The sequence below is a fragment of the Tamandua tetradactyla genome, chromosome 11 (assembly GCF_023851605.1).
Source record: "Tamandua tetradactyla isolate mTamTet1 chromosome 11, mTamTet1.pri, whole genome shotgun sequence".
NCBI lineage: Eukaryota > Metazoa > Chordata > Mammalia > Pilosa > Myrmecophagidae > Tamandua > Tamandua tetradactyla.
This window is the reverse complement of record NC_135337.1, coordinates 88,916,558-88,938,758: the sequence shown is the minus strand read 5'-3', so window position 1 is coordinate 88,938,758 and position 22,201 is coordinate 88,916,558. Positions and strand designations below refer to the sequence as shown.

Genomic DNA, 22,201 nt, shown 5'->3' with positions numbered 1-22,201 from the left:
TGGGAATCGAACCCAGGTGCTCTGGCATGGCAGGCAAGCATTCTTGCCTGCTGAGCCACCGTGGCCCACCCTGTTTTGTCATTCTTTCATCGGTTGTAACAAAGAGGTACCATCTAAAGCAAGTTGTCAGCAGTAGGGAGGAGTATGGGAATGCTGCTTTTTTCCTATGACTCTTCTGTTAAGCCTACAACTTCTCTAATTAAAAAAAATGTTGAAAAAAAATAAGCATTATGCTAAGTGAAAGAAACCAAACACAAAGTATTGCATATGGTATGATTCCATTTATATAGAATGAAACTATAAACCTACAGAAGCAGGAATAGATGAGTGGTTTAATAGGGCGGGGGGAGAATAGGGCGGTTGAGAACTGACTGCTAAGGAGTATGGGGGAGGGTCTCTTTTGGGGGTAATGAAAATGCTCTAAAACTGACTGTGAATATTCTAAAAACCACTGATCGTACATTTTGGATGGTTCGTATGGCATGTGAATGTATCTCAATAAAACTGCTTTTTTACAAACGAAGAAAAAGTTACATCTTTGGCTCATGCTTGTGGTTTGTATGTACTGGAAGTATAAAGCTCACCCCAGATTTCAAGGACTTAGTATTTACAAAAAAAAAATCTACATCTCATTAGTAATTTGTTGATATATTTGATTATGTATACATGAATTTGATGGCATGTATGTACATTTGATTACATGCTGATGCTCTTTTAATGTGATTATATATTTGATTACATGTAGTCTACATTTATGGGAATGTCCTGCGCTGTATTTGCCACTTCTGTGTCGTTCCCTCCATCTACTTCTCATGCCACTGGCTGATCCCATTGCTGACATCAAAATCCCAAGTCAGGCAGACTTTCTCAGCTGTCAGTGTCCTTGACCCTAGCCCACCTCGTCCTTGACCTTGGGATACCACATCGTCCTTAGTCTTCTTTGTGGGATACTTTCCACCCCTCAAAACTCTGTGCCCCTGGGTTCACCTTGCCACTGCCTCCTGGATTGCACCTCCACTCCGCCCAGAGCTCTGATCAGCACATATCCAAGGCCACCTCTCTGAACATCTCCTAGGTGACCTCCAGGTGCCTTGGACGTGTTCCCCAACATAAAGCCCTCCAAGGATGAGCCTGAGTCTTGATGGGGACAGTGGTTACACAATTGTACACATTTGTCAGAACTCATAGAACAGTAAAAAGGATGACTTTTACTCTACGTAAATTAGACTTCCATAAACCTGGCTGAAAAGAAAACCCTCCCAAGTTTTACCATCAGACTTATGTCTGAGCTCCTCACTGGGCAGCAAAGCCGTGCAGAACCTCACCTCCTCCAGAGCCTTCCCTGATTACACCTCCAAACCCCAGACTGGACCCAGCTCCCGCCCTGTCCACCCTTGTACATCCGGCTTCCATATACATGAAAACACTGCATTAGAAGCAGCTGGCAATGTGGCTGCCAACCCCCACCCCCAGCCCCAGATCCCCAGACAATGGCAGGCAGGCTCCACATCTGCATTGTGATCAGCCCAGGAACATAGTGGTGACTGATAAACTCACTCAAGGGCAGTGAAAGACACAAAACTTCCAGTTTGGAAGAGCTGACGTTAAAGTCCAGGAGACGGACAAGAAACAAGATACGCACATTCAGAGGCAACAGGGAAAAAATGGGAATGTTGGTGATGGAAAAAATAAGTAAGCGGGTGCAAATGTTAATAAAGAAGTCAGGGAAAGCTTCGCTGAGGAAGTGATATTTGCATAGAGACTTGGGGGTGAAGTAGGGGGTCATGTCCTTAATAGAAGGAACAGCTTATGCAAAGGTCCTGAGGCTGGATGGGGAACTGTGTGTTTGAGGAACAGCGAGGAGGCCAGTGTGGCTGGAGCAGCGTGAGTGAGGGCGGAGGGAGGGAAGGAGGAGATGAGGACAGGAGGGTGATAGGGGCAGATCATTCCTTGTGAGTCATGATGAGGAATTGGAATTTTACCCTGAATGAGATGGGAGCCATGGAGGGTTTGTGGAGAGAGCAAGGACAGGACCTGACTTAGGTGCTCAGAGGTGCCTCTGGCTGCCATGGGGGGAATAGACTGTGGGAGGTGGGGGCAGGTAGAGCTGTGGTCCAGGTGGGTGGGGGGCTGGACCAGGATGAGGGCCCTGGAGGGTATAAGGAGAGGTCAGATTCTGGATGTGTTTAGAGGGAAGAGTAAACAGATTTGTTAATAAATTGCATAAGAGTCAGGGAAACTCCAAGGTTTGCGCAGCTGGAAGTATGGAGGTGCTGGTTTGCTGAGGAGGCAACGAGTTCCCAGCCTGAGTCCACTCCTGGGCCGGGAATGTCTCTGCCCCAAATCTCATGGGTGCAAGGGAAGGCGCCCCACAGCCTGCACTTTGCCTCCTCAAGGGTCTTTTCTGGCTGATCCCTGAGTGTGCAAGTTACACACACATAAAGCCACACACGGGCAGGACCCCCCACGACCCCACACAGGGCCCAGTATCTAATACCCATAGCTTAGGGACCTGAGGTTTGGGTGGAGCAGAGAAGAGCCTCTTGGTTCACACACCCACCCGGTCCCCATCTGGGTCCCTGGGGAGACCCCCAAGGGGGCAGGAGGTGACCTGGGGTGGGAAATCTCTCGGGAGAGGTTCAGGAAGAGGCACTGCTGAGTCATAGCCTTGGGCTCCCCCTATGAGTCAGCACTGGCAGGGGACCCAGGAACTGGGGGCTGGGGAGATGAGGAGGGCAGTTCCCACGCCCAGAGAACCCGACGTCTGCAGCCCTAGGGCTCTCCCATCCCCCGCTCCCCAGCACCCCTCCCACTCTGTGTTCAGCTCCCTGAGTATCAGGAGGATTCTGGGGGGTGAGAACCCAAGAGTTGCACTGGCTACTCGGCCAGGATCCCGGAATCCTCTCTCCTGGTCTGACCCAGTTCAGGAATGCACAGGCTGCCCGCCCAAGGAACATGTTGCAGCAAGAAGAAGTAGAATTAGACTTTAAGAGGGACAAGGTGGGAGGGTGGCCCTCATGGGGCTGTCAGTTCCGGGGGACTTTATTTAAAAGGAGCACCCTTCTTCCTTCTGGTTCCAGCCTGGGGGTTCTGGAAAGTGTCCTTGGCTCCCCGGGGGGTGGGGGGTGGCGGGGAGTGGTGGTGGAGAAAGAGAAGGGTGCTGGGCTCCAGCCTGGGCCGGCAGCTGAGCGGCTCTGGAGTCTGCTGACCCCTGCCGGTAGCCGCGGGAAGCCCAGCAGATGGGATTGGCAGTGGAGTGCATTTTCTTGGCAGATCCTGGAGCCAAGGAAATGGGGGAAAGCCCCCATTCGGTGCTTCTGGCACTGAAGCCCTGCTCTGCTGCTTACAAGCCATGTAACCTCCGGACACAGCTCAGTCCCTCTCTGGGCCTCGGCTGTCCCTCTGCCAAAGGGACAACAGTTACTCCATTGGCATTCTGGGAAGCGAGTGAAGGATGTCAATCCTGCTGGGTTTGGGAAGGGGAGCTGAGGCCCCCACCACTTGGGGCACCACCCCTCAAAAAGAGCATGAATGAATGAATGAATGAATGAATGAAGGGTGTATAATCCAGGCACACCCCCCACCCCACCCCCCTTTTCAGTTGGAAAAGCTGGAGGGATGGCACAGCAGGGACAGACACAAAGCTGGCTCCACCCGTTAAGGCCCAAATGCCATTTAGTCCTATCCTCTCCTCCTTGCATCACAGCCCCCTCCCCAGGGAATTACCCCCCCCAACTTTGTGGGGAGTTAGATCTAGGAAGGATCAAACCCCATTGTCCACTAGGGGTCCTGGGGAAATGCACCCTCCTAGACTGGCTGAAGCTTGGCGTTCATGGGCCCAGAACTGAAAAAGGGCAGGAGTGGGGAAGGAGGGGACCCATCTAGGGGAAACTGAGGCAGGGCTGTGGTCCGGCAGCTCCAGGAGATGGTAACTACCAGGGAGGGCAGGGCCATGGGTCTGTAAGGGTTAAGTCCTGGGCTTTGGGGGCTGATGTGGCAGGTCTCCCAACCCCTCTCAGATGGGGGTGGGGTGGGGCAAAAATAAATAAGCAGAATGACAAATTTTGTCAGCTCAGCCTCAGCCAATGGGAGGCTGCCTGGCCCACGGCTCTGCCCTGACATGACCTCCTTGCACCTGCCACCGTGGCTGCCACGAGCTGGGGCTGTGTGTGCGCGCCCCAGAGCACGTGGGGTTGTGCCTATTCAGTGGACGGGAACTCAGGCAGTGATAACACTGTGTGCCCACACCCTGCTGTGGGTATCCATGCACCTGACCTGAGTGTGTTTGTGAGTGCATATGTGTACATGTGTGAGGGGATATGGGGACATATCTGGGGCATCAGGACAGCTTTGGCCTGTGTCCAGGTTGTGTGTCCACCTCCTGGGTGTGGCCTGTGCACGTGATGGGCCCAGCAGGTATGCATGTCCCTGAGTGTCCACCTGGGCCACTATGGCCCTGGGTGCCTCCGTGAATTCCCAGCTCCTTCCCCGCCCCGGGCTGGTGGCTACGTGAATGCCTGTGCACGTATCCATGTGTCCGTGAACTCTGTGCGTCTGCCTGTGCCCCTGGGCTTCTCTGTGTGTGTCCGGGCACCAGTGCATCTGTGGATTTTCCCTGAGGGCCTCTGGGTTCCTCTCCATGCTATCGTCAAGTTATAAGGAGGTTCCTTCTGTCCGGGGATGGTGTGTGGCTGCGTGTCTGGCAGGTGTCCTCGGGCCCCTGGGTGTTTCCACGCAGGTAGCTCGGTTCTCTGGCCATCCTGGGTGGCCGGTGTCTAGGGCCGCCCGGGACCCCTCCCATGGGTGTGCGTCTCGCTGCCTGCACACCCTTCCCTGTCTGGGGCCGCGTGCCTTTGTGCACGCGTGCTCCCCATGAGCCTCTGAGGTCTGCGTGCGTCTGGGTCCCTGCGTGTGCCCGTTCGCGCCCCCGTGTCCCCGTGTCCCCCGTGCGGGCCCCAGGAGCCGCGCCCTGGCGCCCCGTGCACCTCCCCGCGGGCGGCCCGGGGCGCGCACAGCCGCCGCTGGACCCACCAGCCCCGCGCGGCGCGGGGAGGGAGGGAGGGGGCGGCGGTGGTGGGGAGCGCGGGCACGTCACCGAGACAGACAGGCCGGCGGGCGGGAGGCGGCGGCCGCGGGTTCGAGCCGGCGCCGAGCCCCCCGCGGCCCCCTCCCCCGCGCGGCGTGGGGAGCTCCCGCCCGGCCCCGGCGCCTCCGGAATGCCCCTTTCCCCCGCGGGCGCCCCGGCTCGGAGTGGGGGGTCCCCGGTTCCCGGCGGCTTCGGGAAAAGCAGAGCAGCCCCGCGGCGGCGGCGGGGAGCGAGGTGAGCTCGGGCGGCCGGCGGGCGGGCGGGCCGGGGGGCGCCGGGGGCCCGGGCGGGGCGGGGGTGGCCCGTGGGATCGGGGGCGCGGCGGGGCGGGGCACGGCGGCGGGGTCGGGCCGCAGCCCCCGGGCGCACCTGCTGGCGGCCCGGGGAGGGGGTGGGGGGAGCCCCGGCCTCTGCGGCCCGGCCCTCCATTGTTGCGGCGGCTGGAGGAGGGGGGCGGGGAGGCCGCGGCGGCATCTCTGCCTGTCGTCTCCGCCGATCCCGGGCGACGCGAGGGCCAGACTGCCCCCTCCCACGCCCACGCACACGGGGGGCCCGGCGCCCCTGGTCTCCCAGCCCGGGCCGCCGAGGGGAGGGCGGGCCGAACTGTCTGCGCGGGGCGGGGACGCACGACGGGGGGCCTGGGGGCGGCCGCGGGGTCCCCGGACACCTGACGGCGGAGAGGGCCGGGGCGGCGGCGGCGAGTTTTGTTCTGGGGGGAGCCTAGCGGGCGGGGGCCTCGGCAGCCCGGGACTTGGCCTGGGCTCGGGCCCCGCGCGCGCCTTCGGGCGGGCGCCCCCGGCCAAGTTCACGGGCGCGCGGGCCTGCGCGGGGCCTGGCTGCGGCCGCGGGCCGGGGCGCTGGCGCGTTGCCCTTGCGGGGCCGCCCACTCGCCTGTCACTACTGGCGGCTGCCGGGCATTTCCAGGGGCCGAGGTTTGCCGAGGACAGCCCCCCCCCCCCGCCCCCCGAAAAATGGGCTTTAAAAAAGAAAGATGGCCCCGACTATCAGGCTCAGGGAGCCCTTTTAAAGCGACAGGGAGCTTTTCGCAAGGACCCCGCCCTGGAGGGCCTGCTGGAGGTGGAGGGATGGGGAAGCCCCCTCATTGGCTGATGGGGCTTAAAGAATGGCCCCCCTTACCTCGGTGCCCCCCCATCTCCATTCCCTCCCTTTCTCAGAGCTACTCATGGCTCAGTGACAAGGACCCCAAAGCCAGACATCTCCACGTGGACAGGGTCACCCAGGGTAACACTGACACACACACGTGCACACACACACACATTCGCCCACAATAACACCACCACGTGTGTGCACACAACACCCACAGTGACGTGGACCTCCAGGGCTGACACCATAAAACATGGGCACACGGAAAGAGCCGGCCACCACCGAGGGTGGTCACAGAGGAGAAATACAGCCTTGCACTTACCACCAACACACGCAGATGCACAGACCCACAGAAGCTCACTGTCACCCCATCACCCACACGCTGTCACCAGGAGCAACACTGACGACCACACAACCGCAGATGCATAAATTCCCCGACACAGGTGCACGTAGACACTTATCCGAAACAACCCAGCTATGCACACATACACATCCATGTGTCCACCCAAGCAAGGACACGTACACGCACAGTCAACGTGACACACACAGATGACAAAAAGTGAGCAGAGACGCTGACATCTGATTGTGGATCAAAACAACCATGGCATGCACACACAAAGAGCACCCCCCCAACACAGCCGGTGCACACACAGTTGTCTGTGGTGAAACTGTCTTAAGATTACGCCCACACTGACACAGTCGCACACAAAGACATATGGACACCCCCAGGAGTCACAGTCACCCATCTTAATACTTGGTTTGCATGCAGACAGCCAAACACCTACAACACACACACACACAGACCTAATATATGCACACACCAATGGGGACCCCCAGGAAATGGGACTCAAGAACAGGCAGAAATCCATGGCACCTTGACCCAGAAATCCCACTCTTCCTTGTGGAGCATCCCTTATGTCCCAGGCACTATACTAGCATCAGGGACAGAGCTGCAAACAAGAGAGAAAAATCCCTGCCCTCCTAGAGCTGACATTTTAGGGGGGGGTGGGAGGAGACTGTAACGGGATGACACACAGACTGCAGTCACCCGAAGTGACACTGACAGACGCCAGACTCCCTCGTGCACTGGCTCACACGTCGACCTGCAATTATCCACAATTAGCCTGACGCACAGCCCACAGGAGCACTGGCATGCACACACAAACAGAAGCCCACAGGAATGCTGGTGCGTGCGCACACGCGCACGCACGCTCACACGTAGCTGGCATCAAGCCGGCCGCCCACTACAGCACATACCCACCTGGACTTACAGATGCCCATGGACGGGCGGAAATAGCTCGGAGCCACTTGCCGCCCACACTGGAGCTCACCCTCACCCAGACCCAGGGTCTCCTTGCAGGGGGTGAGGGTGGGAGAGCCTGGGTGGAAGTGCCTGAGTTTCCTACTCCCCTGCTCTGGGCCCCTCTGCAGCCCCCAACCCCAGCCCGGGGAGTTAGAGCCTTCTTGCCTCTCTCCCAGCAACAGCCCTGAGTCCGGTGAGCTGGGAAGGAAGTTAGCTGTCCTCCAGCCACCCTCGGTCTGTGCAGGACATGTGAGTCCCTTGTCCAGGGACCCTGGCCTGAGAGGAGTGTGGGCAGCCTGGGTCACCCCCGGAGCTCTCCCACCAGGCTCACACTGCCACTGCACCCCACTAATGGGCTCTTTGCCTGCCAGGCCCTGACCAGCTCCTCCCCCAGGAACCCCCAGGCCCAGCCATACACACACAGGGGCACACACACACAAATACACATAGGGGATAGACCCGTGAGCACACACAGGGATGAAACACAGGACTGCAAGGGACACAGATACACACAGGCCACCAGGAAGCTTGGGGTCTCTAACCCTCTCCCTACTTGTTCTTCAGCTTGATGGCACAGAGCTGCTCTGGACTCCCTGCCCCACCCACCCCACCCACCCCTGCCATCTGTTACTTCTGACCCTGACCCTGACCCCAGCCCCGGCCCAGCTGCCCTGCCTGCCTGGAGCTCAGGAACCACCCCCACCCCCCATGGGTGTGGCTTCTGGAAGGCTACCACCCCCCCACTTATACCCAGCCCCCTGCCCAGATGACCCTCTCAGCTGGGGTGGGGGGCTCTTAGGGGCTAAGGATGAAGGACAGGCAGAATGAGGGTCCATGAGGGCCCTAAAAGGCAGACGCCGCCCCGTGGCCCAGGTTTGGGGGTGGGAGGAGACAGGTCTCCCAACACCCCTCCCTGCTAGCTTCAGGAGGGGGGGGGGCCTCAGCACCTGTTACAGGAGGACAGTCAGCCCCCCACCTGCCCCCAGGTCCCCAGACCCCACACAGTATAAGTTCAGATCCGAAGGGGGGTGTGGGTGGGTGAATCCCACAGGCCACTCCACCAAGGGCCAGCGCCCCGCACACACGGGACAGGGTGGCTCAGACTCAGATGGTGACAAGTGGTGTGCAGGACCAGCTACCCACAGGCAGACAGACAGACGCACACACAGGTCGGGAGACTCAGAGGAACACAGGCCCGGCCGGGGGCACAGCCAGACCCAGACAGGAGACCCTGGCTGACAAAGAGACCGGCGGTCCCAGACAGCCCCAGAGGGCGGGAAAGCGGCCACGACCATGGGCAGACAAAGGGAGACAGACCCCGCGGCGGGCCAGACGGCGCCGCCCTCCCGGGGCTGGAGGCGGGGCCAGAGGCTCCTCCCACCCCGCCCCCTTACTCCAGCCCCGCCTTCCCGGCGGGGTCAGACAACCCGGTCTTGGGGATCCCCCTTACAGGGATCCCAGGCCTTGGCAGTTAAGGTCAAAGCCGTCAGAAGGAAGCGAGAGGAGGGGAGGCACCGAGGGGGAAGGGGTATCTTGGGGAGCCCCGCGAGGTGGCCAGCGGGCCTCGCCCCCCATTCAAAGTTATTGAGAAATCGCTGCGCCCTGCCCCTGGCCCGAAACTTCTCTGAATTTCCCCATCCCCAGCGGGAAAATGGGTAGCCTCCAAACGGCCACATGAGGGGAGGCCTGGAAAGCGCTACCCGATTTTACTGATAATTTCCCTGCCCTTCCGCCCCTCCCCCCCGCCCCGATTTCTGTGCTTTCCTCTCCTCGGCCCCGAAACCCCGCACCTGACGGACTCAGCGCCCCATTCCCCTGCCATCCCTCAAGAGACAGACTCTCTAGGCCCAAGGGCCTGGGAGCCCTGGGGTGGGGGTGAAGTGGCGGGTGTTGGGGGGGGAGGCTGGGAGGAGGCTGAGGGGAGTCAGCCCGGGCCGGACCCCCACCCCTGCGCCTGAATGGGGGCCTGCTGGCCGGGTTGGTGAGCCCGTGGGGGACGGCGTCCCATTCCGAGCTTGGGGTGGGGGCCCGACTAGACCCCGGCGAGGGGGACCGGGCAGGAGGGTTCTCTGTGGGGCTAGGGGGTCTCGGTAGGGACGCGGCGCTGCGGGGTGGGGCTCCGAGAGGGTCTAGGTGGGCGGGCTTGAGGGGAGGGCCCTAAGGGGGCGGGGGTCTCCGGGCACACGCCTGGAGCGGGCTCTGGGGGCGGGGCCCGGGGTCGGCCCTTAGCAGAACGGGGCTCCTAGACAGGCCTATGGGGGTTGGGTTTGGGGGACGGGCTTCCTGGAAGCTTGATGGGCAGGTGATGGGTGGGTGGGTTTTAAGGGGTGAGACTTTGGTCGGTGGCTTCAGGGGGGCTGGTGTGTGGGGGCAGCTCTAGGTGGTGATTTTGGGGCGGGGGTCTGGAGGGCTGTGCAGGCTCCTGCCCTCACACTCAGAGTCCCTGGTCCACGTTGGGGTGATACCAGGGCGTTCCTTTGGGACTCAGTCTCCCCCTTAGTGAAATGGGAGGGGCCAGAAAATGTGAACATGCCTCCCCTTTCCTTGGTCGCGGCTGGCGGTGTGGAGTGGGGAGTAGCTGGCAATGCAGGCTTGGGCGGACTCAGGGGTCCCCAGAGGAGCAGCAGGTGCCCAACTCTGTGTTGTCCTTAGGATGAGAAAGTGGGGGGTCGGGGGGCTAAGAGGGAATTTAATCTCAGCTGGTTTTTTGAGGGTGGGCAGCTGTGCACCCCTACATCACAGGGGTGGGGTGGGGAGCCAGGCAGCTCCCCTCGTGGCTAAGCCTGAGTCCGGGTGCACAGCCCCCACTTTGGTTTGGTTTCACTCTTCTCTGGGGTGAAAGGGACCCGTGGATGAGGTCTGGCTGCTGCAGGGCTGCCCCCCACCCCCTGCCCTCCCCACCCCCCACCCCACTGATTTTCACCCTGGCAGGGCAGAGCACTGACCACCCCCAGGGGGGCTGTTGTGAGTCATAAACAATTGTGCCCGGAACATGGTGAGGCCAGCAAGGGATTACATTGTATTAAAATCCCTTGTTTATCTGCCCAGTGGATGGGGTGCCCCCAGGGGCCCGGCTTGTATTGTGGGCAGTTAGCTCCCAGCAGACATCTGGGGGCCAGATGGAACACACCAACCTTTTGCTGGCCTGCCCTTTGACCTCAGCTCCCCAACTGACCCAGGGACGGTCTGCGGGCTCCAGGACGCCGCCTGGCAGTCACTGGCCAAGAGTATTTACTGTCACTCGACTTGCTCGGTGCCTTCCCCAGGCACCCAGGTGCTGCCTGAGTTCATCTAGAGTTCACGGGTTCCTTCGTCCCTCCCCTCTCCTTCCTTGGTGGTGTTGGGGGGGGGGTCCTGCCTTCCCTGGTCCCTGGAGGAGCCAAGGGTTTGGGGGAACATTCAACCTGTCGGTGAGTTTGGGCAGCTCAGGCAAACCATCGACCGTTGAGTGGACCCCGAGGCCTGTCACTGCCATCTGCCTATCATGACTCCTACCTGAGATCTGGGGGGGGGGGTCGTGGGGGGCGTCAGCAGGGAAGCCGACTGGGATCCCGCTGGGGCACACTCTGTCCCTCAGGCCCCAGCGAAGGTCACAATCAACATTCATTGTTGTCGGTGGGTTGTGAGGATGGAGACCAGACCCACCGGGGGATGAATGTCACTGTGGCTGGGTCAGACGCGGCCTGGCGGGGACGGGAGTTGGGGACAGGACCCCCCCCCTGGGCGCCTCCTGCCCCCAGAGCCCCCTCAGCCTGACCCCGACCCTCTCACCTCTTGGGAAACTGATGGGCATGGATTGGGTCAGGGGGATAAATCTCGGAGGGTTTGGGGTGGGGGACGGCCGCCAGAAAACTGTCCCAAAAGGGGTGGGGAGACTCCCTGGAAGACTCAATAAAGATTTCTTTGGGTGAATGAATGAATGAATGAATGGGACGGGTAAGTGATGCTGTACCCTTCTCTGTGTTCAAGTCCCGGGACCAGCCTTCCCTCCCACCCCCGCTGTGTTGTGCCTGCCTCACCCTCCTGCTTGCCCACCTGCACCTTTGCCCGCATAGGTCCCACCTGCAAGTCTGTGTCCCACCTGGGTGACATCCGGCTACCCCCACCCTCCCAGGCCGAGCCAGGGAGGACTGAGGGGAAGGCTGGAGGGCTGGGGGTCTCCCCCATTAGACTATCCTGTGCCTCTGCTTCCCTCCCAACACCCCCCCCATAGTGTTTGGTTTTGCCCCCTCCCTGTAACTGTCTTGGGGAGGCAGGCTTTGGTGCTGGTCTCTGTAAACAACTCCACTGGGCAGGGGGTGTCGCACCTCAGTTTGTCCATCCATCAGATGGGAATTTGGCTGGAACCGGGGGTGCACCCACAGATTCTTGGGTCTGGGTTCAACCCCTTTAAGGGAGCCCCAGGAGCCTGGGCACTCCCCACCCCCACCCCCACCCTGAGAGCCCCCAGGGCACCTGGCCCCTCCCCCAGCCCAGGGTTAGGAAGAGAGAAGTTACTAAGTTACTGAATTCATCCCTGCCTGCCCTTGGGGTGGTGCTCTCTCCCAGCTTCTGCATCACCGGGAGGGGCAGGAGGGGTCATTCTCCTCCATCCTGGGAGGGGGTTGGCAGAGGCAGCTCCCCACCCTGTGCCCTCTGGGGGCTATGGCTCCAGATCGAGATGGGGGAAGGGCCTGCAGCCTAGGTCCTCCTGCTTCCCAGCCCACCCCCTGGAGCCCAGGCAGCCTCTGGGCAGGTGCATGGATGGAGGGAGAGGGGCAGCAGCAAACCCCCCCACCCCAGTGACAATAAGGAGCCGCCCACAGCCTACTCCTCAAAGAGGTAAAAGGAGGGAACTGACAGCCCAGACTCCCAGGCTCCAGAGAAGGGAAAGGAGGAGTGGGGAGGAAGGGACTTAGGGTCAGAGCTTCAGCCAGACAGGTTTTCATCTCTGTCCCCACTGCACGGCACGCATTGTCCAGGCCTGCCCCACTCAGCCATGGGGACCTTTGACTTGTGGACTGATTACCTGGGTTTGGCACGCCTAGTGGGGGCCCTACGTGGGAAAGAGGAGTCTGAGACCAGGCTGGACCCCCAGCCAGAGCCTGCGCCAGGACCTGGGGGTCAGAGTCCCATCCAAGAATCCTCGTCCGCCACTGAACGCCTGTGCTCCTTCTGCAAACACAACGGCGAGTCGCGGGCCATCTACCAGTCCCACGTGCTCAAGGACGAGGCTGGCCGGGTGCTCTGTCCCATCCTGCGGGACTACGTGTGTCCGCAGTGCGGAGCCACACGTGAGCGTGCCCACACTCGCCGCTTCTGCCCGCTCACCGGCCAGGGCTACACCTCCGTCTACAGCTACACCACCCGCAACTCTGCGGGCAAGAGGCTCACCCGGCCCGACAAGACGCGGACACAGGACGGGGGGCAGCGCCGAGGAGGAGGACCAGGTGCCTGTGCAGGGGGTTGGGGTGGGATGGGGGGTCTCAGGCACCCGACTGGGCCTCTGTGAAGGAGGATTAACCCCAGGACCCACCTCAGAGGGGGGTAGGGGTGGTGGAGAAAATCTGCGGAGAGAGCTTAGAACAGTGTCCTGGAAGTTTTGTCTAGTCTGGAATTTGTTGTAGGGCCTTGGATAAGTCGCCCTCCCTCACTTGGTCCATGGGGGGAAATGCTGTCCTTTCCCCGGTGCGATGTGAACTGGCAAGGAGGCTGCAGGGCACGGCAGTGGGATGGGGAGGCCGGTGTACACTCAGCCCTTAGGAGCTGTGTGTTCTGTAGGTAGTTGTTCAACCTCTCTGAGCCCTAGCCAAGTAGTGTGCATGTCTGTTCTGGGCTTGGTGCTGGCCCAGGCCAGTGGTGAGCAAGGTGGGTGGGAGAGAGGCAGTTAAAACACAGGGAAATGGGTGCTGAGTGAGTGGATATGTGGGGAAGCAGAGGAAATTCTTGACCCCAATGAGAAGGCTGGAGGGCTTCCTGGAGGAAGTCACTTCTGGAAGTCTGATTCTGTTGGGTGGAGGGATGGGAAGCATGATCCAGGCATTGGGGTGTGCGTGCAGGACCCAAAGACCAGAGTGGGGTTGTTTGGGGACTATGTGAAGTTGAGCCGGCTTTGGATGAAGAAATGTGTGTGCATGTATATGGGGGTGGGGAGGGGGACAGCCTAGGGTCCTTGTGGGTCACCCTAAAGAGTTTAGACTTGGGCACCAAGGGAGCTAGGGAGGGAAAGGCCAGATTTGTGTGTCGGAGTGAAGGCCACCGGGGAATGGTTTCAAGAGGGTGGGAAGGGATGAGACTGCTGTGGCCTTCTAGGTGTCTGTGCAGGACCCAGCCAGCGGGGAGGGGGAGGGAGGGGGGAGGGAGGTCTTCCTTTGCGGAGCAGGACAGGAGGGCTTTGGGGGGTGGCAGGGATAGACGCTTAGGGGAAAGCTAGCTACTCTTGAGCCCTCCTGGTCTCAGGATCTTGCTCAAATGCAGATTCCAGCTCCACAGGTCTGGGGTGCGGCCTGAGCTGCTGCATTTCAAACCAGAACCAGCTCCCCTGGAATGCTGTCACTACCCCAGGTCCTTGGGCCGGGCTTTGCGTAGCATGGTCTCAAGTCCAGCAATTATTATTATGGAGCAAAGGTTTTTCTCTCTGCTCCTCCAGGATTTTAAAAGACAGCACATGTTAGTAACTTTAATTGCCTTCGAGGAAGTGTGGTGACAGAGGAGGTAGGTCTGATGGGAGCGCTTTAGTTGCCCGTTGTGGTGCTGCCTCCCCCATCAGACTGGGAGAGCCCCTCAAGGGTGCTGGCCATGGGACTTGGATGCTGGTTAAATGAATGACCAATGCCTTCCTGGGGGAAGACACTGCCCTCTGAGGCCCACGGGAGGCAGAGATGATGCTCTTAGAATCTTCCTGTCCTGTTCTTACATCCAAGGAGACAGGAAAACTCACCTCCTTGGGTGTTGCTGGTCACTTAACTGTGCGGGTGACAAATTCAAGGTCCCCAGTGCCCAGGGTGGCCGCTAGGGGGCAGCAAGACCAGAGTTGGAATTTTCTATGCTTTGTCTCAGGCTCTGGGTCCCCACCCCTCGCTTCCAGGTCCAGGAATGTCACGGGGGGTCGCTATACCAGAAGCAGCCCCCAGGTGGCGCCAGAGACCTGGCAGCCTGGAAGGTGGACCCAGGACCCATTGAGGGATCGTAGAATCATCTTCTGTATTGTGTCCCCTGCCCTTCCCTTTTAAAATCCAGGTTCCAAAGGTGCCAGCAAGTCTTCTGGAGCTTCGTCTTCATCCTGTTGTCCCTCCACTTCTGCCTAGGAGGCCAGCGCAGGGAGGCCAGGGACTGGGGATGCTGCCTTCACCAGGGGTTGGGGGTCCTGCTTCCCGGGCTCAGTTGAGAAGGATTTCGAGGAAGATCCACCCTCTAAGGACCAGGCTCCAGGCCCTCCCCACCCCGAGCCTGGGCTTGTGGCCTCAGGGGCTGTCTGGGGGCTCAGTGGGACTAACCCCTATGGGGAAGGCCAGGGGTCCCGGGGCACCCCCACCCTCCCTGCCAAGCTGGTGGCCTAGTCACTGCCTGCCCTGTTGATGCGTGTGTTGAGTCAGCACTCAATAAATGCTTCTGGAAGGAAACGGGTCGTGACCAGGCAAGGCCAGGTCGTGGTACTTGGACCTTGCTAGTGCTGGTTCTGGAGGACAGGGGGTGGAGTGGAGGGGTGGATCGGGGACACCCCTCTTCCCTCCTGGGAGCACATCAGCCAGGTGGGTTTCACCACCTCTGCTTTCCCTGACTGCTCCCCCGAGGCTCAGGAACAGCTGGTCCGTGCACATAAAGGCAGGTGGTGGGTGGGTCTGGCCCATCACATCTGAGTTAGCGTCCCGAGGCCACTTCTGTGCTGGCTGGTGGAACTCCCTTCCAGCTTCCCTTGGCTTAATGGCAGGGCAAACGGACCAGACTGTCCCCAGGCACTGATTTGAGGGGGGAATCGAAAGACAGTTCGATGGAGCACCCCACACACACACCATCTTCCTCGCCGAGGGTGCCCCCCGTGAAGGGCAAGGTGGGGTTGGGGTTTGATGAACATACTGGGGGCAGGGAATGGAACCAGGCCACTGGGCAGAGGGCACTGTGGTCTGGGGTGGGAGATGGGGCATCCCGGGGAGTTTGGAATTTCTCCTGGGGGCTGGCACAGGGGAACCCTGCCCCCCTCTGCATCCTTGACCACCAAGGTCTTGCTGTCTTGGCCTCAAGGGCAGCAGGTGGCAATGTTGAGGAAAGCTTGGGTCCAGGAAAGTGGCTCAGCTGTGGGTAAACCCCCCCCCATCCTAGTTCACACTGTCTCTGGGGTGAGGGGGAAGGATTTGGACTTGGCAGGTTCCTTCTGCTCTTGGCTTCTCTAATGCAGGAGGGTGCTGGGGTGAGCTGGGGAGGGAAGGGGCTCCTGAAGACACCTGCAGTCCAGGTTTGGGGGGGGGGGTGGAGCAAGGAAGGAGGTAGGAGGAAGGAAACAGCCCCGGGCTCCCTAGAGGACACCCATCTCCGAGTGGCACTGGTGACATAACATCAGCCAAATGTGAACAGCCTACTGCATAAACCAAGCAGTGGGGGCCGGGGCAAACTGGGGTCTGGGTGGTGGGCATTCATGGAAGGGGTTAGGTGTTCAGCCTGGAGAATGCTGAAGACCTGAACCTCCTCAATCCTGCCCCTGGCGGAGGAGGTAGGGTAAAGGGGGCACTGGATGCAGGAGTTGCAGGCAGAGCCTCTCATAAAGTCGCTGGTCTGGGCAGCCTGTTTCCCTATGATGGGGATGGCAGGGGGGCACCAGCGCCAGTCAAGCTGGTGCAAGACTCACGTGGAAGGAAGCCTTGGCACACTGCAAGAAGCAGCTGCGTGTGCACCCACAGCCAGGGCCCGGGACCGCTTCCCTGCAGCCTGGTGGCTGCAAGTAGCTCGCCCCTGTGAAGAGTGGTGGAGCAGGGGGCTGCAGGCCGGGGAGCTCAGACTCAGCCACCAGGTTGCCAGTCACCATATCTGGGCAGGCTTTGGCTGCGTAAATGTAAACGTCCCTGTGTATGACTGGATGTGAGCCAACAGGGACATGGCCTCTGCAGGAGGAAACCCTTACAGCTTTATGGGGACCCTTGACCTGGCTGGGCCCCATAGCAGACATGAGAAATAAGCCGTGAGGAGGGGAAGGAGAAAAGAGTTAGCGGAGCTTGTGGGTGGAAAAACAAGGGACCCAGATGCCTCGATCCCAGAGAGGTCAGCAGGCCTTGCCAGAGAATCATTTATTCATGGTCTTCTCAGGAAGGAGAAAATTGAAATCAGGAGCAAGGCAAAAGCATGGCCAACAAAGGGAACTATTTTCTCCTCCAGGAAAGAAAGAAATTCAGACTCTTCCGTAACCTCAGTTAAGGACTGAAATTTGCAAACCAAGATAAACAAGAGGGCTGTCGGGAAGTAGGGGCCTCCAGGGCCCAGAGGAGGCGCTGGCCCCTCCCTCACCCTAGAGAGCTGCCTTCCGGCCACCTAGGGGAGGGTTCACAGGGGTTTCTGGGACCACAGTACAGCTGGGGGCAGCAGCTCTCCACTGTTATAACTGCAGGGCGTCAGGCACTTCCTGGGGCCAGGCCCTTTGTCCCACACGCACACCTACAGCCCTACAGGTCCCTCCAGGTTTGCTCCCCTCGAGGGAGAGCTGCAGCCCTCTTTGAGGTGTGGGACTCAGGGGCTTTCCCTGCAGGCTTCACCTTCCGGAATCTGAGGCGCTTGCAGGCTTCCAGGTCCCGGTGGGCACCCATGATCAGGCGGCTGCAGGGAGGCCAGGGTGGGCTGCAGGGGAACTCTGCATGTGCACACACACACCCATCCACACACAGGTTTGCACTTCTACTCACGCAGCTCCTTCACCCATTCCCAGTCACACAGGCACACACTAGCTTACACTCATGGGCACATACACCCTCCCTCGGACCTGCTGGACCCAACCCCTCTTCAGAATTTCATGACTCTGCAATGGCCTCCCATAACACCCAGGGCGAGTGGAGGAAGGTGGGGTGGTCCGGTGACCCTGACAGGTTCGCGAGGCCCTCGCAAGGCCTCTCCTGGACCCTCCCACCATCCTCATTCTAAAGGTCTCTCACTCTGCCCCCCACCTCACTCCCGCATCCCAGATAAGCCCCTACTTGAGATTGGAGAGCTCCATGACCAGGCCACACACTGTCTCTGTTGCGTCTTCCATCCTGGAGGCTTCGCAGATCTTGGCCTCCTGGGGGTTCCTGGCAGGAAGGGAAGGAACATCAGAGATGGCCTTCGCCCTGGGCACTCCCCTGCAAGTCCCTTCCCAGGAACTTGCTCTGGGCCTCTAGGCTGGGTTATCCCCACAAATGTTAAATCCTCTTAAATCCGTCCTCCATTCAGACCAGCTGAATGTCCCACCAAAAATACTCCCCTGCCAGCCACCTCCCCCACACCACCACCCTTTCTTGGGTTGTGTCTGGGTTCTTGTCACAGCTTCCAGCCTGGTCCCCCAGATCCTGTCCCAATAGCCTATTTCCCCACAGTACCTGGGGAGAGGGCTGTGAAAATGTACAGTCTCAGAGATGGGAGCCTTGCCCACCCAAGTCCCTCCCTGAACCACCTGTCTGGCACCCAAGACCCCATCTCATTCCTCTTGCCTTGCCACCCTGCCCCCACCACACTGAAGTCCAGGCATTCCTTGAGCATCTCTGGAACGTTTTTTCCAAATGTCACCTCCTCCAGGAAGCCTGCCTTAACCACCCTGTTCAGTATGTGAGCCCTTTCCTTGCCTTTTCTCCCCCATCAGACTCTTTAATTGTCCTGTCTTTAATTGTCCTGACTACTATGAAGCTTTGTTTGTCCTTCCTGGCAGGGCAGTCATGGGGCTGTGTCAGTATCTGTGGAAGGAGCAGTTGCCCTGGGGATGCCTGCCTGCCTAGTGTGCTCCCCCATACAATAGGGGTGGGCAGAGCCTTCTCAAGTAGCTGCAGGTCACCCTCCAGGCCCCCATAAGGGTTCCTAAAGCCAATCCCATCCCACGCAGGGCCTCCTGGCTGTCATTACAGGAATTCCGGTTCTGCTCCCTCTGCCTGGTCACCCCAGTGGCCAGGGTTTCTGGGCCTAAGCCTCTTGAATGTATCAGTCAGATTCAGGGGCTCTCCTGGGAGAACCCTGGCTTTCCAAGCCAGGTGGGTCTGCCCCAGTGAGGCCACCAGAGACTCAGTTCTCCCAACTTCTTCCTCTCTGCTCCAACAACAGCAGAATCAGGCCAACTTTATAAACTGCCCCTGGTCCCTGGGCAGGTTGTGTGTGGGCTGGGGTGGGGGTGGAACAAATGGCACAGCAGGTGCCAGCTATGAGCCTGTGCAAGAGCTGGTGAGGACACGGCTGGCCTTGCCTCCCAGCAGGCGGTGAACCAAACCGAACCGGATCCCACCCCCACACTCGCCAGACAGAAACTTGGTCATTAATAATCCATGAGTCGCCACCTCGGCAGAGAGGCAGGTTCGCCTGCAAGGTAACAGGAGAGGCCAGTCCCTGTGCTGGGAAGGGAGGACAGAGGAGGCAAGTTCTCCAGGGGAGAGGACACCCATACCCACACCCTATGGTGGAGGGAGGCCTTGGGGCTGGCAGCAGGGTCAGGATGGGCTGGCCCAGGGCACATTGCCAGGAGGGAGGCAGGGAGCAAGCACAAGGCAGAGCTTGTCAGATGCCTGAGCTGGGCACAGTCCCCAGGTCTTCTGGACCCTTGGTTCTTAGCTCTGTCTGGGTCCCCTGCTCCTTTTAGAGAGGCTGGGAATGCTCTGTACACACGACTCAAAACATACACATATACAAAAAACAGGGGGCTCCAATTCCAGGGTCCATGGGGAGGCTGGCTGGGGCAAAGGTGGCTGCCACCAGCTCTCACTTATGGGGGCCTGGGGACATGCATGCATGGTTTGAACGACAAGACTTGGCTCTCAAGTACGATGCAGGAAACAGCAGCCGGGCCTGCTTGACAGGCGTCCTCCTCATCAGGCTGGTGGGCGGGCAGGTACCCAGCAGATGGAGGCAGGGTTCCAAGAGCTGCTCCCACCTGCCTACCTTGGCTGGGCCTCGGGGTCTCTGTGGGCAGGTAGGCTGGGGCCAGGCCAGCGGGGGCTGGGTCTGCTTGCTACAGGACATTGCTGGAAAGAGAGGGTATGCAGTAAATGAGGGCCTGGCCCAGCCAGGCTGCAGGGGGGAAGGAACGCTTATGTAGGGGTGTCCCGCAGCCCAGGCCAGGCTCCTGACATTGTGTGTGGGGAGAATATCAAAACTGCTGGGTGTGTGTGGGGGGGGATGAGCTAAGTGACCCCCACCCCACATTCACTCTGTGAGCCTCCCCTCACTGATGCCCTCAGCCCATCCAGGTGGCTCTGTACCTTCTGACAGGTAGATGTATGCATGCCAGATGGTTCTAGGGCCACAGGCCTGTTCTCACTCCCTGACCACTGAGGGCGAGACGGGGGCTGGCCCTGGTCTCCTGCAGGTCTCTTGGTCTCTGGAGGGGCACAGGGAAGCCTGCAAGTGGCCGTGGCTGCAGCATGGTGGGTGGCCAGTATTGAGGGGACAGCATCTTGGACCTGTGCCAAATGAGCGACACATTTCATATTAGAAAAGATTCTGCAAATATAGTGCAAGGGAAAGTCGTAATTAATAGAGAAGAGAAACCAGATAACCCTGAGATACTTAAGTTTCTAAATGTCAGCCTGGGTTTAACTTTCATGGGAAAGGTTAGGCAATCTCACAGGGTGGCCCGCTAAGAGGGACCAAGGCAGACCAGCCAACCCGGGGTTGTGTGGTTCCTTCTGTGCATAATGAAGGCTGAAGGAAAAGGGCTTGTTCCAAGGATGCCCTGCCCAATGGAGGCCCTGATCTGGACAAGGGGGAACAGGGGAGGGCCTCAAGCTCCCTGTGCACAGCTTCCCCGAACCCAGAGGAATCAAAGGATGTGGAGAACTGCCTGCAGATCTGGGGTTCTCAGCTGGGCATGATTCTGCCCATCTGGGGGTGTCTGGAGACATTTTCAGTTGTGATAAGTCAGGTGGGGAGTTTTCTCCAGCGTCCAGAGGGTAGAGGCCAGGGATGCTGCTAAATGTTGCTACAGCGCCCAGGATGGCCCCTGCCACCGGGAGTGACCCAGCCCCCACACCAGCAGAGCCTCGGTAGGAAACCCTGCCAGGGACCAATCCCCTGTCTTGGGGCCTCTGGCTGACCCTTGAATGTAGGCGACTGCGTGTTATCAGGCGCAATTCGATGTCATGTAATTACCAACTCGCTGAGCCATTCTTTGCTATGAGGTATTCTCACACCCAAAAGACAAAAATGCTATCCCAGGCACCTGTAAATGTCTTAACCCGACAAAAGCTGGCCCTAAACTTGAATGTGTGGGGAGCCACAGCTTTCAGTGACCACCAGGGTCAAGGTCCAGGGAGGGCCCTGGGGAGCCTTTCTTTTTCAATTGTGGAAGTTAACAAACTTTCTCATCTCAACCCCTCCCAATCACACCATTCAGCGGGATTAATCACGCCCACCATGTTGTGCTGCCATCACCACATGCATTACCAGAACATTCCATTTACCCCAAACAGAAACTCTATACCCAACTAAGCATGAATTCCACATTCTCTCTCCTTCCTCCCCAGTAACCTACACCCTACTTTCTGTCTCTATGGATTTCACATCAGTAGAATCAGACAATATCTGTCCTTTTGTGTCTGGCTTCTGTCACACAGCATGATATCTTCAAGGTTCATCCATGCTGTCACATGTATCAGAACTTCATTCTTTTTTATGGCTAAATAATATTCCACCACACAGAGAGACTGTTTTGTTTATCCATTTATCTGTTGACACACTGGGGTTGCTTCCACCTTTTGGTGCTGTGAATAATGCTGTGATGAACACTGGGGTACAAATATCTGCTTTCAGTTCTTTTGGGTATATCTCTAGGGGTGGAATTTGCAGGTCATATGATGATTCTATGTTTAACTTTTTGAGGAATTGAGGACTTGGCCTTTGAAATAACTCCTCATCCAGGCATCCAGGAGGCCCCCTACCTACCAGTCCCCAGGTGAGCCCTGAATTCTAACGGAGCAGCTCTGAGAGGTGAATCCACAACCTTCCCCGTGAAAAGACCCTGGCTGGAAAAGAGTCCCATGGACCCTGGGCGAGTCGCCAAGCAGTCCCCTCTGTCTGGCTCATCTCATGTCACACAGCAAATGGTGAGGGTGAGGACAGTGCACCAGTCAGTGGGAGGGATGGCTGCGGGTATTGTTCAAACCCTGAGCCCACATGGGGGATGCTGGCCCTGACCTCCTGCCAGGGAGGCCCTGGTCTCCTGCAGGTCTCACGGTCTCTGAAGGGGCACAGGGAAGCAGGCAGTGGCTTGGCCTTCCCACGGGAACCTGCTGGGAGGCTGGGTTACCCTGACTTGTTCAGAACTCCCAGTATCAAAACAAAACACACCCAAGCATTGGCGGTGGCCTTTTCAGCGCAGCAGCTCCTACTCTGGCTGGGGAAGGCCGTGGGTTGCCCACAGCCCCAGTGGTCTCCATTTCTTGACACTTTCAAGGTGTAGAATCACTGGTGGCCTTTCAGAGGCTTGTTTGCCTGCAGGGTGCCACCCAGGCAAATCTGATGCCAACCCCCCACTGGGACTTCTACCCCAGCCTTTTCTCTTGGCCTCTGCCCAA

General features: G+C 59.0%; 2 protein-coding genes across 8 annotated transcripts in view; one reads left to right on the top strand and one right to left on the bottom strand.

Annotated features, from left to right (window-relative positions):
* The first annotated feature begins 12,146 nt into the window (after positions 1–12,146).
* Positions 12,147–15,847, top strand: NANOS3 (nanos C2HC-type zinc finger 3). The gene is made up of 2 exons (XM_077119594.1): positions 12,147–12,922; positions 14,712–15,847. Exons 1-2 carry the CDS (start codon positions 12,472–12,474, stop codon positions 14,777–14,779), a joined length of 519 nt encoding a protein of 172 aa, XP_076975709.1. The 5' UTR covers positions 12,147–12,471; the 3' UTR covers positions 14,780–15,847.
* A 394-nt stretch (positions 15,848–16,241) lies between these two features.
* BRME1 (break repair meiotic recombinase recruitment factor 1) overlaps positions 16,242–22,201 on the bottom strand; it is a 29,721-nt gene continuing 23,761 nt past the window's right edge. For 3 of the 7 annotated variants that reach the window (XM_077121622.1, XM_077121625.1, XM_077121623.1), the window contains 4 exons: positions 19,889–20,089; positions 19,569–19,651; positions 17,648–17,740; positions 16,242–17,273 (listed from right to left, as the gene is read on the bottom strand). In XM_077121622.1, the coding sequence (XP_076977737.1) occupies positions 17,123–17,273; positions 17,648–17,740; positions 19,569–19,651; positions 19,889–20,089 (528 nt within the window). In that variant the 3' untranslated portion in view covers positions 16,242–17,122. Of the gene's footprint in view, positions 17,308–17,647; positions 17,741–19,568; positions 19,652–19,888; positions 20,090–22,201 lie in introns of all 7 variants that reach the window. The other 4 variants (XM_077121626.1, XM_077121629.1, XM_077121624.1 and 1 more) reach the window with 3 other exon arrangements.

Bases quoted from the DNA above. Each gene is read 5' to 3' on its own strand.
- NANOS3 (XM_077119594.1), top strand. From the start codon at position 12,472: ATGGGGACCTTTGACTTGTGGACTGATTACCTGGGTTTGGCACGCCTA. The intron at 12,923-14,711 runs GTGCCTGTGCAG...TTTAAAATCCAG, and splicing joins GCGCCGAGGAGGAGGACCAG to GTTCCAAAGGTGCCAGCAAG.